We start from the raw sequence: 17,987 nt of genomic DNA on the forward strand, positions 1-17,987 counted from the left end.
AAAATACGTAAGAATATATTAAAAATATAAGAAATGTATAAAAATAGTGCACATATATTTATTACTTAAGAAATGGCTAATTATAACGCTAAAAATAAACAAATAATATATTATACATCTCAAATTTCAATCCCTAGCAGTGTAATCCGTCTCCCATAAATATCTTCAGTATAATATATATGTACTATTAGTATAAATATATATAATAATCAATATAGTATTACTCATTCATTTATATTACTTATATTTAAAAGTCAATAATAATTAAATATAAATGATGAATAGTGTAATGATAATTTATAAAAAATTAAATACATACATATTTTTCCGAACTAAGTGAAGCTATCATGTGAATGTTGAATTGTTCATATGCTACATTATTGCCTCCTTTATCATGTGAATGTTTAATGAAAATTTCTTTCATATCAATTTGTATTTTTAAAAATTATGATAATACAAAAGATGTACACATTGATAGTGTAGGAGATTTTTATACTATTACTATATTATCTATCATTCATATTTTATCATTATTGACTTTTAAAAATAAGTAATATAAATGAAAGATGAATAATATAGTGAATATGTATAAATTATTTTACTGACAGTATATTACACTCAAACACTAATTACTAATGTTATAATTATATGTTTATTTAATTAATAAGAGAGATAATGGATGAACATAAATTATTATAAATTTTATATGCATTTATTTTTGCTATCTTTATAGAAAATAAGATTTTTTTCTTATTTATTTATATCTTTATAAAATTAAGATAACATTAATAATTGTTTTACAAATCTATCCTTATTTAATTAATAAGAGATATAATATGTGGAACTCAATGAAACTGAATAACTATAATTATTATAGAAAGATAAACAATAAAATAATAAAATCGTACATAAAATTAATACAACTAGATATGATAATTATACTTTCTTTTACCTTTTTAAGTTCATTCCTGAATTTTAGTAATATTAGGATCAATTGTATATCATACTGAACAATTGTACATCGTATTTATTATGGAAATGAATCTTGGACTTTTAGCTAACTTATTGCATAACTAGCTAGTACATACTATTATATTTACAGGTGTACTGTTTTTTATACCAAAAAACATATGGAAGTAAAGTGATATACACTACTTAATTTGTATGATTAATGGCCATTTGACTAATATAACTTAGTAATAACAACATTCTTAATTATTTGATTTATATTTTATGGATTCCATCAACTTAGAAGCCATATATTTTTTAAGTCTCACTGGTATTGTATTGGGATTAGCATGCATCCTTAGTGGACCTAAGCACCTAAGCTGGAAATAAAGCTTAATTGACCATTCGGATATCTTAACCTATATATAAAGGTTAGAGATAGTATAGTGTTTGACCTACAAATTTATATTAACTATTCATGTAGCAAATTGTAGGAGACCTTAGTGATCGTTGGTTTCCCATTGTATAATCAATTAACTTGTGTGAGGCACATAAATTATCGATTTAAATATCCTCCAATGATATTCTTTTTCTTTGTGTGGTGTTGTATCATCAAAAAAAATATAATTTTGTAGATTGGATGACTAGTCACTAGATACTACCCTGCTAATTTATTATTTAATGTTTTATTTATAAAAACAGTTGAGAAGAATGATTTGATCTTAAAATACAATTAAAGAATGGTTAAAACAGTAAGACTGCAATTTTAGTAAGGATACTATACTCACAACAATTAAAAGAACAAGAATAAGAATTTTGCCAAGCTTAGGAATTCGACCATTAATGTACTTTTTGTTTTGTTTATTGAATGGAACAATTGTCGTACTTTTTTATTTAGTGCAAAAAGAGCTTTTGCTCAACCCCCTTTCTAATACTTTATTTTAGTTATGCGAATTTACGTATTCCTTAAAATAAAATAATACAATAGACATTTTCCTGTTTTAAGGGCTACTATGAATATAAGCTATAATGTATATTTATGTAGTGATGCTCAAGCAAAGATTCTGCTAAGTTTCCTCTTTCTTTTTTCTGATTTAATCTTATATGGAATGCGGTGAACACCTCTTATCTTCGACTTTTAATATATATATATATATATCCCCTTTTGTTGATGTCAACCCTATGCATACTAGAGTCAGAGCAATTATAGAAGTTTTTTATTTATATAAAAACTCTTTCTTTAACTAGAGCAAATATAAAAAAAATTATATTTTCATTTTTTAATTGTTAAATTATTAACTAGGTTGGTATAAAATCTGTTAAGACGCGCAATTGCAATATTTTCTCTCTTCTAAGATATCACATATGTCATTTTCTTAAATCAAAAATCGAATTTGATGATTTATTAGCTTAGCTTTTATACTTTCACATATTCCATGAGACGTTTACTAGTATAAACAATATGTATGACTGTAATTTTGTATTTTACATATTTATAAGATTAACAATAATATACACGAAAAATTATTTAGTATTCGGGTCATGATATTAAGTCAGTATTGTATGCTTTTTGTAATGAATTTTTTTCAGGTGTTTTATAAATTGATAGAAAGAAATGAGGAATATTATGTGACCATCCAAAACTTTCCTTAAAAAAATCATGAGCATTTTTTCCTCATATTGGCCCAACGCGTAGATGCCCGACGGTAAAGATCTCTCAATTAATGGAGAGACAAATACCACATAATAATATACAAAAAATAACATGTAATGATATATTTATTTTTTTGTTTATCATGAAATTATATTTTTACTATTAAAAATATGAAGAAAAAAACAAGTACTTATCTTTTCATTAGTTGAGTGATCCTTATTCTACAAAGGGATGATGGGAGACAAGAAAAAGTGAAAAGGGCAAAAGCATAATACAGGCTTTGAACTTTGAACATCAACGTACATTCATTTCTAATTCATTAGGGGCAACTTAAATACTCGAGCTGAATTTAGAGGACCTTAATTTTTTTAACCTTGGAATATTAATATAATTATATTATGCAGCATAGAGTTGAGGGGTGAAATTCGTTTTTGGATATAATAATAAGGATGTTATAAAATAAATAACTTGAAGTCACAATAACAATAACATTATGAACAGCTTTCATTCGAAATTATTCAAAGAAGAGAGATGACTTAGAGAGGAAAAGTGTCCCTAATGAAAATGGAGATATTCGCAGCCAAGAAGTGTTGCTTTCTATAATAAAGTGGCTCTAATATTATTCTCATCAGAAAGAAGATCTCCCATTAACACATTGATTGGTTGATACATGATGATGGCACAGGAACAAAGAAAGGAGGGAATTTAAATGCGAAGTTGAATATGTTTGGAAGTATTCCATTTTCTATCCCTTAGAAAATTACTCCATTATATATCATTGGGAATTTTAGATGAAGACTAAAAATGGAAATGACCCTGTACTACCAATGACAAAATGACACGTTATGACATGCCCTTGAGCTAAAGGCTTTTATTTGTCTAGGTCCAAGCCAAACCCAATAAGGATCACACGCAACAACAAAAAATTATTATCAATTATAACCAAGTATCTCCCATAGATTCTATTCCTAATTCATTATATTCCAAATCAATTATATTTTATAAAGTAGTATGAAAAAAAAAAATTATTTTAATAATTTTTCTTATTAATTATGTAATACTTTTTAATTGGATTAAGACATAAATAAAACATAAAAAATGGAACTTATAATCTCCTTTCACCCAAACCCTTCCAACTCCTTTAGCCCAATATGATAATGAGACCAGCGGTGGCTATAGGTTTGCCTTTTTCAGCATTGGCCATGGCGTGGTATTGAATGAACCACCACTTGATATTTCCATTGTTATTGATAGACAGCCTAGCAGAAATTTTGACCATTCCTAGGGTTAATTTTTTGTACTTGTAATTTGGTGACAAGTGTTGGATTAGGCTCCTTTTCCCCTTCCTTGTACTGTTTTTTAGGATAGAATCAAATGGGCATGTCTAAGAAATTTTGAAGCATGTCCACGGAAAGATTAATTCTTTATTTTGGGAGTGATAAAGTAGTTTAATAAAGAGAGTAAAAGATAAATGTAAGAAATGGAGTGAAATAGATTGTGAGTTCGAATTTCATCCATAACAAATTTAATAAGAGTGTAATATTGATGCATTGACAGTGTAAAGAATTATGCATAATCAGTGTATCATCCACCATTCATTTGGATTACTTTTTGTGAAAAATCAAATATAATTGAAAATGAATGGTAGATAATGAAGTGACAGTGTAAAAAACTGTTACACTGTCGATATATACATCTTTTTCTCATTTAATAAACAAATAATGATAATGTGGTTTGATGGTTAAGGTGAAGGCCGATGACAAATTTAATAAAAAAAGTTATAAAGTAATTTAATGGTTAAAGTAAATAATTTGAGTGAATGATGTTGAAGGTTAGAGCTTATCTATTTAGATAGAGCTTATCTAATAGATACAACATGAAATTGTGTTCAATTTTAACACACGAACTACATCACTCCACATATAGTAGATTTTGGTCTTCCAAATGTGTAACTAAATCCTCCAGACTGTCTCTCAACAAAGGCTACTATTGTTTTCTTACCTTTATTCTTCGACCAAGCTTTCTTGTGAAGATTGGTTCAGCATTAATTCGTTTGTTTGTCTTATATATCACTGTGATTTTGACAAGACCTAAGCATATCCCCTAACTATGTATTAGGCACAAAAGCTTGTAAAATTAATACTTGTATATTATATGTTCAAAACCTATCATAGCTAGATGCAAATCAGTAAATGTTCATCTTCCACTTCAATTTCAATATATAAGTATATATGCCAACATATTATATATGCCGTTTAGTATCTGAATTATATAGAGAACAAAAAAAGATGTATACATTGACAGTTTAAGAGTTTTTTATATTGTCACTCCATCATCTACCATTCATTTTCAATTCTGTTTGACTTTTCAAAAAAAAATAATCTAAATGAAGGGCAAATGATGTACTTATTGTGCATTCTTTACACTGTCAGTCCATTAATATTATACTCTTAATTGTATTGTAAACCTTAAGAATGTCGTCAATTGTATGTATACTCTAGTATTATTACTTCGGCTTATAATTTGTTTTTAAAATTAAAAGCAAATTTGTTAAATTAATAGTGTATTAAGAATAATCCTCTTAATGTAAGTAAAAAGACCACCAACACCTAAACAAATTAACCCAAAAAAAGTATAAGGAATATAAATACACATGAAAGTAAGAGGTGGAAAAATTAAATACATAAACTAAAATAGGGTAAAAATGATTAAGAACACATTTAGGTCCAAGAATAAATGATCTTAGTCAACTTGAGTTATACTTACACATACGGAAATGAAGGAACGCATACTATATGGACCACTTCGTAAATTAACCTATATAGAGCTACTTGTAAGAATAGAGAATATAAGTCACTGAAAAGTTTAACACATGCAAGGATATATACGCATGTCCACTCATTTACGTGAGACAACAACCACTTTGGCTAACCACCTCAACAATCGAAGTGCAGTGTCATAGATATATAGTGATTCACTAATGCACATCTTTATCCAAAAATGTGGCAGACAGTAGGATTTTATTTGGTACTGATATGTTCTCACCTTTTTGGATAAGGAATTAATCCATTTTGAGGTTCGTGGTTGTCCATCTCAACGAGTATTGCTCCCAGAAATTGAACTCTCGACCTTGAGGATCCGGTGAAACCTTACCCCACTAGACCAACATCTTGTTTAGAAAAAGGAGGATATTCATTTAGCTATGGTCATTAGCATTGGTGAAATTGACCACAAGACTTGGTGTAGGATAGTCCCTTAACGTTAAAAACTAATCTCCTAAAAAGGAGGATATTTATTTACTTTAAGAGTACGTCTTAACATTGAAAAATATAATGATTTAGATTTAATCATTAATTGAAATCATTGGAGTTCGGTGCTGTCTTACTGTTGCTAAACTGGCTGAGAAAATGATGAGTTTGTCAGGGGGAAATCTAACAATATCTGGTGTGATTATATCACTCGTGAATAAAGTCATTGACTAGTGAAAAAAGCAATGCCATGAAATAGTGTAAGAGTTCTTTACCTTAGTATTCGTGAATCTCTCTAACTCAGTATTTCTAAATTCTAATAATTGGATATTGCTTTTAATGGTTTAGACTTTAGTTCTGAAATGGAGAGAATAATTTACTTTAATTCTTTCACAAGCTGAAAATTATGAAATAGAAACATATGGAGTGTGAGATTCCAAGTCCATGAAATAAGCTAAGAAATGGGGTAGTCGAGAGACCACTTTTACTTGGACAAGAGACTAGGAGAAATTGTGTATTATGGGTCGGATTGTGGCAAGCAACAAGGTTTGTGATTGAATACTTTTCTTCTCAATGTTGGCCCATTATTACCTTTAATTAGTTGTGATACTTTGCTTGAGTGTAGGATTGTTAAGAGGATTTTAGCCTTTGTAGTTGTTAAATTTTGTTTTTGTCCAAACCACATATATCCTCCACCAAGTCAAGATAATTAGATAATCCTGATCAAGCTGTGAATAATCATTATAGTGGAAAAACATCATATTAATTAATTATACAAGCTATCATCTTCATTAATGAAGAGACAAATGCTTTTAAAAAATAAAGGAAAATACAACTTTTATTAACACATATATTTCTTTAATTATAATAAAATTATATTTTTGTCATTAAAAACAAAGAGAGAAAGATACACTTATCTCTCCATTAATAGAAAAGATTCTTCACGTAGATGTGTTCTCAAGGACCCTCTTGTTAATATAAATCAGACCTTAGAGAATGGGGTGATATGGACTTAGTCTCCTATAATTACTTGTTATTTTGGTTGTAAAATAAGTGTATGAAAGTCAACCATTAGCATGAAGTTTATAATGCCATGTGAGCAGTGACGATCAAAGGAGGCAGGCAAGAGTAGGAAGCCACCCCTCCCCTCCTTACCGTATTTATTTATTGTAGTATCATTTATGTAATATTTTTATAATATTTCTTACACTTTAGTTTGATTTTGGGGTATAATAAATGTAAAAAATATTATACTCAACCAATTTATAAATCATTTTAAGTAGTTATTGTAACAAGTAAATATTTTTAATAAAAAACCCTTTTCTATCTAGCAATTCATTATAATTAAATCCATATCTTATTTATCCCAATGCCTTTATATAAGATAATCGGCCAATACATAAAAAAATATGCCTTAAAATTGACAAATTTAACTATTCAATGTCAAATTACTTATCAGATTTAAAATAATTAATAGAAATATATAATACAATTATATATGCTAATCTGTAAGGTTAATATATTTATTAAGAAGTTTGTACCATTATATTAAATAAGTTTTTAGAAGTCTGAGTTTTATTTCTATATTAAAAAGTGTTAACATTAACTTTCCTCAAGTAAGTATTTATTATTGCATGTTCAGAGAGATAGTAGAGTTGTAATGCTTGTCATCTCTTTATTATTATTGACTTTAACTATTTATATTATAGGGTGAAATGGTTTATTATCATTATGGATGACATGACTTTGTTCTTTGCGGCCTATCAGATTATCATATAGGCAATATGAACTAAATATTGACTTGATCTAGCTTTTACCTGCTCATGTGGTGTGATCTTATATTTGGTGTGAAAGAAAGTTTTTTGACACAATAAATATTGACTTGATCTAGCTTTTACCTTCTTTCCTTTTAGTTGTATCAGCCTTTAAGGTGATTATGATGAAGTTAAAATGTTTCAAAATTAAGGCTTTAGTTTTTCAAGGTAAAATTATTTTCTCTTGAATCCAATTGGCATGACCCTTTTTTCTTCTTCTTGAAAAAAGACAAAAAATGCAAGTCAAATGCCTCAACATCAGGCTTTATAGCAATTTGCAATACCAAAGGTAGCTCATGAAGCATATTGAAGATCTTATAATTCATCAACCATTATTTTATCTCTCTCACTTAGAGATGGTAAAGCCTAAAACTAATGAAAGTTATATTTTAAGCATAAGATTAAGGGTTCAAATTTTCCCATATATATGCTATTCTTTTGTTGATATAGGCAAGAAAAACTCACTTTAATAGTCTCCATCTTTCTCGAAATTATTCAAATGTCTAGTGGAAAATGGACATGTAAAATAAAAACATTAAAGAAATTAAAGTCAATAATAATTTCTCTCTATTATAAGCTTTTAGTCCTTCCAAAACCTTGGAAAAAGTCCTAACTGATAACTAAATTCACCATCTCTATCTATCAATTTCCGTGTGTTGACCTCATTGTTCAGAACAACTTGTACAAAAAAATGCTGTCATTTCTCCACCACAAAATTTGCTGCTACAACGTGCCTCAAACAGCTTCTTCATAATTCAACCGCCTCAATCTTATAGTTCTTTTCTCAACTTGTTTCTAATTCATAAGGATTATATATGACCTTGAGGGTGTAATAAAACTGTTGTTCTATTTTCTCTCTATGTTCAGTTCATCATTGTAAACATGAATGATCATGAAACTGAGGTTCCTGTCCTTTTCCTTTGTCCCATTTCATTGCAACTTATGAGAGATCCTGTCACAGTGTGCACAGGAATTACATATGATAGAGAAAACATAGAAAGATGGCTAATTTCATGCAGGAATAGTATCTGCCCAGTTACTAAGCAACCATTGTTACACACTGATCTTAGTCTTACTCCAAACCACACTCTACATAGGTTGATTCAAGCATGGTGCACAAGCAATGCCAATTTTGGACTTGAATACATTTCAACTCCAAAGCCTACTATTGACAAAACTCAAATTGTTACACTCCTCTCTGAAGCAAAGAGTTTCCCTGATAAGCTTCTGAGATGCCTTAAAAGGCTTCAATCTATTGCTTTAGAAAGTGAAAGTAACAAAATATGTTTGGTGTCTGCAGGTGTAATTGATTTCCTGGCTTCAACCTTGAAGAATAATCACCAAGAGGACTTGACTGATATTATGATCATTGAAGCAGCTATTGAAGTCTTAGTTCAACTAAATCTTTCTGCAGCCCAGCTTGAACATCTGATGAACAATGAGGGAATTCAATTTATTGAGTCTTTGTTTCAGGTTTTGAGGCTTGGAAATAACAAGTGTAGAGGTTATGCAACTATTCTATTGAAGTCAGCATTTGAGGTGGCTGGTCCAACACAATTGAACAGTGTCAGAAAGGAACTATTTGTAGAAATAATAAGAGTTCTAAGCGATCAGATTTCACAGCAGGCTTCTAAAGCTGCATTGAGGCTTCTCCTGGAGCTTTTTCCATGGGGTAGAAACCGAATCAAAGCGGTTGAAGGTGGCGCGGTTTTTGTCCTCATTGAGCTCCTTCTTGGTGTCAATGATAGAAGAGCGTGTGAGCTGATGTTGATGGCTTTGGATAAACTTTGTGACTGTGCAGAAGGAAGGGCTGAGTTGTTGAACCATGGGGCAGGGTTAGCAATTGTGTCCAAGAAAATTCTAAGGTTTTCTCATGTGGTAACTGATAGAGGGGTCAGAATTTTGGGCTCAATTTGTAGGTATTCTGCAAGTCCTAAAGTCCTTCAGGAAATGTTGCTTGTTGGGGCTGTGAACAAGTTATGTTTGGTTCTTCAAGTTGATGGAAACATCAAGGCTAAGGAGAGGGCCATGGAGATACTCAAGTTGCACTCTATGGTTTGGAAGAATTCCCCTTGTATTCATTTTCCTTTGCTTTCACTCTATCCATGATAAGATGATCTTGTATATCTTATATCTAATGGATCATAAGCTTTTGTTACAATTTAATGATGGAGTTATGCAAATCAATCTCAAGTGTAGTTATGAAAGGAAAATGAATCACTAAATCATTGTTCTTGTGAATATTATACTCTTAACTATGAGTAAGTATCATCTCCGTTAATAAAGAGACAAATACTATAAAAAACAAATGAAATAATAATATGTTAAGACATTTTTATCTTTTTATATACAATAAAATAACATTTTTATCATTAAAAACATATATAAAAGTCATGTACTTGTCTCTCCATTAATGGAGAGGCTAACTATATAGATAATAGTAAGCCCTATATAGTTAAGATTTATTTGGCTTGTCATGTGTAATTGAGATATACTGATATTCCCTTTATTTGAGCAACCATCCTTCTTATTCTCATAAACCTTACTTTGATGTCGGCTGCTGAACAATATGTTTAACCTAAGAGTTTAAAATTCACTGTATGATAATTAATAAATTAATAATAGATGATTTAGTAACAATGTAAAAAACATTTACACTACCAGTGTATACATATTAAATCTTTAAACTAAAACTCATCCAATTCCATTATTTAGACAACTAAAATGAACACATACACAACACAAATATTTATACATGTCATATTAATTTATCTGAAATATGTAATACTTCAATATTTATCTTTTTGATAAATATATTAATATGGATACAAGGAGTGCCAATCCATTATATGTTATAAGTAATTTCAATATAAGAGGTAGGGTCAATGCACTACTGTGCCATTTATCTGTACTCACATCAATTTAATTATGGTGTGATTATGTTAATATCTATTTCAAGGGTTTATTTTTATCCTAAAATTTGTTTTTAAATTAAGTTTTGGATTTGAAAGAATAATGAAAAAAAAAAGTATAATAAAATATTGTTGTGAAATAGCTCTAAAGTAATGTATTTATTTTATTATTATCCAAAACTCAAAGATATTAAGTTAATACATAATTTGCAATTTATTCTCAACTTATAAATATTAAAATTATTAATTTAACGACCAAATGGATAGCATTTTTAACTAATAGCTCACCTTCTTATTGAATATAGTGTACAAGAAACATTTTTTCTATGAAACTGGTTAGAGTAAAATAAATAACAAAGATATGTTTAAAATTTAAAATTTTAATAATGTTTTTTATGTTTATTTTTTAGTCCAAACCCCCTCCTCTTTACCTCTTTACCAATCTAATTATTATGAGTTATATGCATTATTGGAAAAAAGATGAAAATAAATTGTGAATTAGAAGATGTAATGCAATGAAAAACGAATGTAGTAGATTAGAAAGGTGATTTCAATGTATAAGAAACATGTATATTGATTGAGAAGGATGAGTGAAGATTACAAGAAACATACTATTTATAGTAGCTATTAATGGAAAGAATTAACAAAATCCTAATACTCCCCCTTAATTCATACCTATTACAAACATACTACATTCAATAGCCTTCTTGGACTTCTAAACCTTTCTACTCTTAATGCCTTGGTCATTACATCAGCAATTTGAACTTTCGTTGAACAATGTTTCAAGTTGATCTTCCCTCTTCCAACTTGCTCTCTTAGAAAATGATATTTTCTCTCTATGTGCTTGCTCTTTCCATGTGCAACTGGGTTCTTTGCAAGATTAATAGCAGATTTATTGTCTACTAATAGTTCCACTGTTCCATCAAAATCTATCTTCCACTCTTCAAGCAAAGAGATAAGCCATAGAGCCTGACATGCCGCATTGCAAGATGAGATGTACTCGGCTTCACAGGTGGATAAAGCCACCACTTCTTGTTTCTTGGAGCACCATGAGATAGGGGAGCCAAACACCAAGAAAACATAGCCCATAGTGCTCTTCCTCTCTAGTAAATCATCACTCCAATCAGAGTCAGAATAAGCTACAAGTTGTAGACTCCCTTTTGCTGTCTTGTTTGAAAACAGAATTCCAAAATCACATGTTCCTCACAAGTACCTTAGAATTCTTTTGGCTGCTACCATGTGTGACTTCCTTGGATCACTCATAAACCTACTAACTAAGCCAACACTGTATGAAATCTCTGGCTTCGTGTGGCGGGTAAACCTTAGGTAACCAACCATTTGCCTATACAGAGTACTATCCGTTGTTGGTTCATCTTCACCCTTATCCAACTTCAAGTTTACCTCTGTAGGTGTTTCAACAGCATTACAGTTCAACATATTGAACTTGTTCAGAACATCATGTATATACTTCTTTTGGTGCATAAAGACTCTACCTTCAACCAGTTTGAACTCCATGCCAAGAAAGTATGCCAATTTACCCAAATCAGTCATCTCAAACTCTGATTTCAGCCTCACTTTCACTTCTTCTATTCCTTTTGAGTTGTTTCTAGTAATGAGTAGATCATCTATATATAGGCATATGATGAGAATATCAAGGTTACTCATGATGTTGATATACACACCATATTCCATATCACACTTCTTGAACCCTAAGCTTGATAGAAAAACATCAATTCTCTTCTTCCAAGCTCTTGGTGCCTACCTTAGTCCATACAAGGCTTTCCTCAACTTGTACACTTTGCTTTCCCTACCCTCTATCACAAATCCTCGAGATTGAAGAACATAAATCTTTTCTTCAAAAGGGCCATTGAGGAAAGCATATTTCATATCTAGCTGCCACATTGCCCAATTGTTCTTGTTTGCTAGAGCCACAATCAACCTTACTGTTTTTAGTCTTGCAACTGGTGCAAAAACTTCAGAAAAATCAATCCCTTCTTTCTGCATAAAACCTTTTGCAACCAATCTGGCCTTATGTTTTACATTGGTGCCATCAGGGTTCAGTTTGATTTTGAACACCCATTTTACTACTATGGGCTTCTTGGCAGTTGGAGGTTGAACCAATTTCCAAGTTTTTTCTTTTTGATTGATCTTAATTCCTCCTTCATAGCTTCTTTCCATACCTTGCTATTTACTTCTTCTTCAATAGAGATGGGATCTGCATCTGCAAATAGAGCAATAAATTGCACTAACTCTCCTTCATTGTTAACAGCATCATAAGGAGATATCAGGCTATCTCTTAGTCCAGCAGGCAAGTGTCTCATTCTTGTAGGCCTTCTTGTATCATCTCTATAAGTTGATGTCTCCATTGGAGGCTCAATTTCATTCATCATTTGAGTCTCATCATCACTGTGATTATTATCTATCCATTCAAGTGCGATTTGAGCATTAGATTTTGACCATATTCTTCCCTCCTTCCAAGAGCTTGATTCAATAAATTGCACATCTCTACTGAACATTACTTGATTTGTTCTTGGGTTGAATAGATTGTATGAGCCTATAGGGTGATAGCCAACAAAAACCATTGCTTCACTTTTATCATCTAGTTTTCTCCTTCTCTGATCAGGAATATGTTTATAGCATAAGGATCCAAAGATCTTGAAGTTCCTCACTGATGGTTTCACCCATGTCCAAACTTCTTCAAGCACCTTGAATGCAAGTCTCTTTGTTGGACAATGATTCAACACATAGGCTGCTGTAGTTGCAGCCTCTCCCCATAGGCCTTGTGACAGATTTATACTCTTTAACATGCTCCTCACCATATTAAGAATGGTTTTATTCCTCCTTTCAGAAGCTCCATTATGTTGAGGGGTGTATGGAGTTGTTACTTCATGTATTATCCCATTCTCTTTGCAATAAGCTTCAAACTCTTTGGAAGTATATTCACCCCCTCCACATGTTCTCAGAATTTTGATTGATTTTTTTGATTGCCTCTCAACCATACACTTGTAGGATTTGAATGTTGCATACACATCACTCTTAGCCTTCACTCTTAGCCTTTAATAGGTACAACCACAATTTTCTGTTGTAGTCATCAACAACTGTCATGAAGTACTTGTTTCCACCTAAAGAGAGAATTTCCATTAGTCCACATACATCTGAGTACACTATATGCAATAGTTTGTTGGCTCTGGATGCAGTGAAGTTACTAAAGGATGATCAAGATTGCTTGCTGACCAAGAAACTATCACACACTTCCTTAGGCATGTTGATTGTAGGTAAGCCAATGACCATTTCCTTGGTTTTCATGAGACTGAGATCCTTGAAGTTAAGGTGTCCAAATCTCATGTGCCACAACCAAGTATCATTTGACAAAATTTCTATACTGAAGCATTGAGATTCAACTGCATTGAGGCTTACTTGAAAGGTTCTATTCTGAGTTAATGGAGCTCTCACGATCTTTCTTTCTGCATTATCAAAGACTTCCAAGCATCCCTTCTGTATATTCACTGAGAACCATTTTTCTAGTAACTGTCCAAGACTTATCATATTGTTTCTCATGTTGGGTACATACAATACATCTATTATCATTTCCTTTCTGCCATCATTCTTTTTGATTAGTACATCACTTGTGCCCTCTGCTTAAATCAATCTATTGTCTACAAATCTGACCTTGCTCTTCTTGCTTGGATCAAAATTAACAAGCCAATCTATATGGCCTGTCATATGGCTAGAACAACCTGAGTCATTGTACCACATCTCTTCACCTCTTTCTCTTTGGTATGTTGTCATCATCAACAACACAAGGCTATCATCATCTTTGTTTTCCATTTCTTCTTTCACCATATGAGCCTCACTGTGGTGTCTGCTATCAATATGTCTTGGCGTTGCTTGACATTCTATGAAAAAATGTCCAATCTTGTTACAATGGAAGCACTTGATTCTCTTCATGTCTATCCTTTTCTTGCCACCTATGCTTGCATTGAATCCTCCTCTCCTTGGGAAGTTTGTGGCTTGTTCTTGATCAAATCTTTCTTGATCTTGACTTGTACTCCAAGCTTTGTATTCTATTTCTCTGCCTCGGTTTCTATTTCCACATCTGCCATAATAGCTTCCTTTCGTGGAAGCTTGGGCTTGCAAGGCGTGCTCAGTTGGCCTTTCTATGGTTCTTTCTATGAGCCTATACTCATGAGCCTCGAGGGATCCTTGAAGCTCTTCTACTCTAAGATCTTCAAGCTTCTTGGATTCTTCAATTGCTACTACAATATGATCAAAACTAGGTGATTATGTTGCAAAATTGTGCCACCCTCTCATTAGAATCCATCTGCATAAGCTCATATTGTCTCCTCATAGTCTGTAATCTGACCTTTTTCAGTTGCTCTACACCTTTGTTGCAATTCTCCAAGATTCCCCAAGCTTCATGAGAGAATTTTGTTGCTGCAATCTTCTCAAAATGTGCCTCATCCACACATTGATGAAGTAGGCATATTGCTTTGCAATCTTTCTTCCTATTCTTCTTGTGAATCAACTTCTCTACTTTTGTTGATTCTGCATCAATGCCTGAGTATCCATCTGCAACTATTTCTTCAATTTCTTGAAATCCCATGATGGTTTTTATTTGAACACTCCATTGATTCCAATTCTTTTCCATCAAGAATGGGAAGATTGGTTATAAAGTTGTTGCTTGGGTGACCCATGATTAGTTAACAGAGAAAGAATGGTTAGAGTAGGATGAGGAGAAATAGGCAAAAGAAGAAGGATCAACCTTGTGCTCTTGATACCAATTTGTTGGAGAAAAGATAAAAATAAATTGTGAAGGAGAAGAATATGTAGTGTAGTAACAACAGAGAAAAAGGAATATAGTAGATTAAGAAGGTGATTTCAATGTATAACAAACATATATATTAATTGAGAAGGATAGTGAAGATTACAAGAAACATACTATTTATAGTAGCTATTGGTGTAACTGAAAAAACAGAATTACCTAACTTTCTATTAATGAAAAGAATTAACAAAATCCTAATATGCATCACCATCCATACACAACTTGCATCTTTAAATATTAAGGTACTCAAGTGAGACATGAAAGCGAGAGGAGGGTGAAGCCCCAAATGCCTTAAGGTTAGTTTGAGAGTTGGATTTTGGAGGAGAAAAATGAAAAGGAAAGACTTGAAAGTCATCTCACAAGTGTATTTCTTGGTTTTCAAGTCTTCTGTTTCTCTTCCAAAATCTAACTCTCAAATTAACCCATATGTGAGAGAATCAAAGGGGTTTAGATGAATAAAGAAGACAAAGTATTGCCTAGGACTAAAAAATAAATATAAAAAATATTATTAATATTTTAAATATTTATTATATTTTTATTCTTTATTTTATTTTGACCAATATCACATTTTAGTATATCAAATGACAAAAAGTACAGGACTACACATGTTTACTTATTTATTAATACGTCATTATCACTTGCGAAGGTTATATCCTAAGAAGGCTATGATATGTACTGGAGAAGAAACATTAATAACTTGTTTGGAAATACTTTTCTCACATTTATTTCCTACATCATAATATACTCAATTCAACGGAAATAGCTTGTAAAACTGATTAGTGGAAAAAAAATTATAAATTTTAAAAAGCAAGTTTATTAATTAAGACAATCTAGAGATAAATTGATTTTTTTTGACCTATCCAGAGATAAACTAAAACCTTACACTTATCAATTAGTATTTAGAATAATCAATAATTAATTTATCATTTTTTGTCATTTAGTTTTTAAAAAATAGCAATTCTCACCTTATAATCCAATATAACATTACATATACTTTCTTTAAATTATTTAATAAATTTCAATTAATTGTACATTTAATTTGTTGAAAAACTCAAACTCAATTAATTAATTATGCAGCTGTCAGGTTCTACTTACCATCTCACATTTTTAAGCTTCTCATAACTTCAAAAAAATACTCCATTTCAATATTATCTTGTATGTTTCTTTATCCAATGCAATTGACTTGACTAAATCTGTACACATACCAATGAGGGCAAGTATAAAATACTAAAGCTGGAGTTAGGGATTATCTGGTTTATGCTCTTCCACATCATATATAACTATCCTAGCTTTTGCAGCCATCAGTCAAATTGGGCTGGCCTGCATGCTCAATTAATTGTATATAGTCCTATGCATAAATGGCTTCCCTGTATTGTTCAATTAAAGTATAAAACTGTCAGAGAATCTTAGCCATAAAAAGACTGTTATATTCATGTAAAAAGTTCATGAAAAATATACAGATTTGAATATAGATCACGTGCACTTCCTTTTTGTTGTTTGGTACATAATTTTAGATGAATTCTAGTGGAGGTATTTGACGTATAAACACTAGTCTAGAACGAATGACAATTATATATATGACCATGAGGATTGGTCAATAATGTAATTGTTGATATTTGTTGGTCATCATAATACAAATCATATACACAACTAACGCTAGATAGCATTATCATATAATAACCAAGGATGATACGTGATGCAGGTCTCAGTCAAAGATATCGAGAATAGATTATTATTTGTTGGTCATCATTACTTGTGAAAGCCGTAGGAAAATAACTAGAAACTTCATTATTTGTTACATATTTTCGGTCATCATATCACAACGAAGAAAGGGCCTGTGTTATGGGCTTTGCCAGTTGCTCTATTGTAAGTCCAAGCTCTGGCCACTTTGTCTATTAATGCTCTTTTCATTGGTGAACAAATATTTATTGTCTGCGCCAATAAAAAAATGTCATATCAATTAAAAAATTTAAATATTTATTATTATTGATGATTTTGTTTTTTTATCATTGGACAATAACAAGATTTGGTATTACAAATCTTCGTTATTTGTTTGTGACTTGATTTATGCTTTTTTAGTAGTGATATTGGAAGACAACAATTTTTGGACAACTCCAAATGCACCTTGAGGGGACACCTCTTGATTGGTTGGGTTTGAGTGTTTGGAAGGTGGTTAAGAAAGAAAATCAAACAAAAGATGTTGAGCCACAAGACCGAAAGAATCCATGCAAGGGTGGATGAGATCATTGACACAAACACTTCAAAGGAAGAAAGTAGTTCATGATGTAAAGCTGCTGCGTCCTTTATGGTCAATGTAGGTATAGTGCATATACTATATATATATATATATATATATATGTATATATGTGTATGTATATGTATATATGGAGTTTGGAAAGTGTTGTTAGGGAAAGGACTTTGTAATATTTGAGTGATAATTGAAGTTTTATACTTTCACATAAACAAATTTTAAACCTTGTTCGCTAAAGCTTTCATGAGTTGCAAGCTTTTTTTAGTTAACCTTATACTTAACACCTTTCTTTGAGACTAGTTTTATAGTTTCATGCATACAAATTATAAACCTTGATT

General features: G+C 31.1%; 1 protein-coding gene across 1 annotated transcript; it reads left to right on the plus strand.

Annotated features, from left to right (window-relative positions):
- Positions 8,316-9,822, plus strand: LOC109353619 (E3 ubiquitin-protein ligase PUB23-like). Its single transcript, XM_019595951.1, has one exon. It carries the CDS (start codon positions 8,547-8,549, stop codon positions 9,771-9,773), a length of 1,227 nt encoding a protein of 408 aa, XP_019451496.1. The 5' UTR covers positions 8,316-8,546; the 3' UTR covers positions 9,774-9,822.

This window comes from Lupinus angustifolius, chromosome LG08 (genome assembly GCF_001865875.1).
Source record: "Lupinus angustifolius cultivar Tanjil chromosome LG08, LupAngTanjil_v1.0, whole genome shotgun sequence".
Classification (NCBI taxonomy): Eukaryota; Viridiplantae; Streptophyta; class Magnoliopsida; order Fabales; family Fabaceae; genus Lupinus; species Lupinus angustifolius.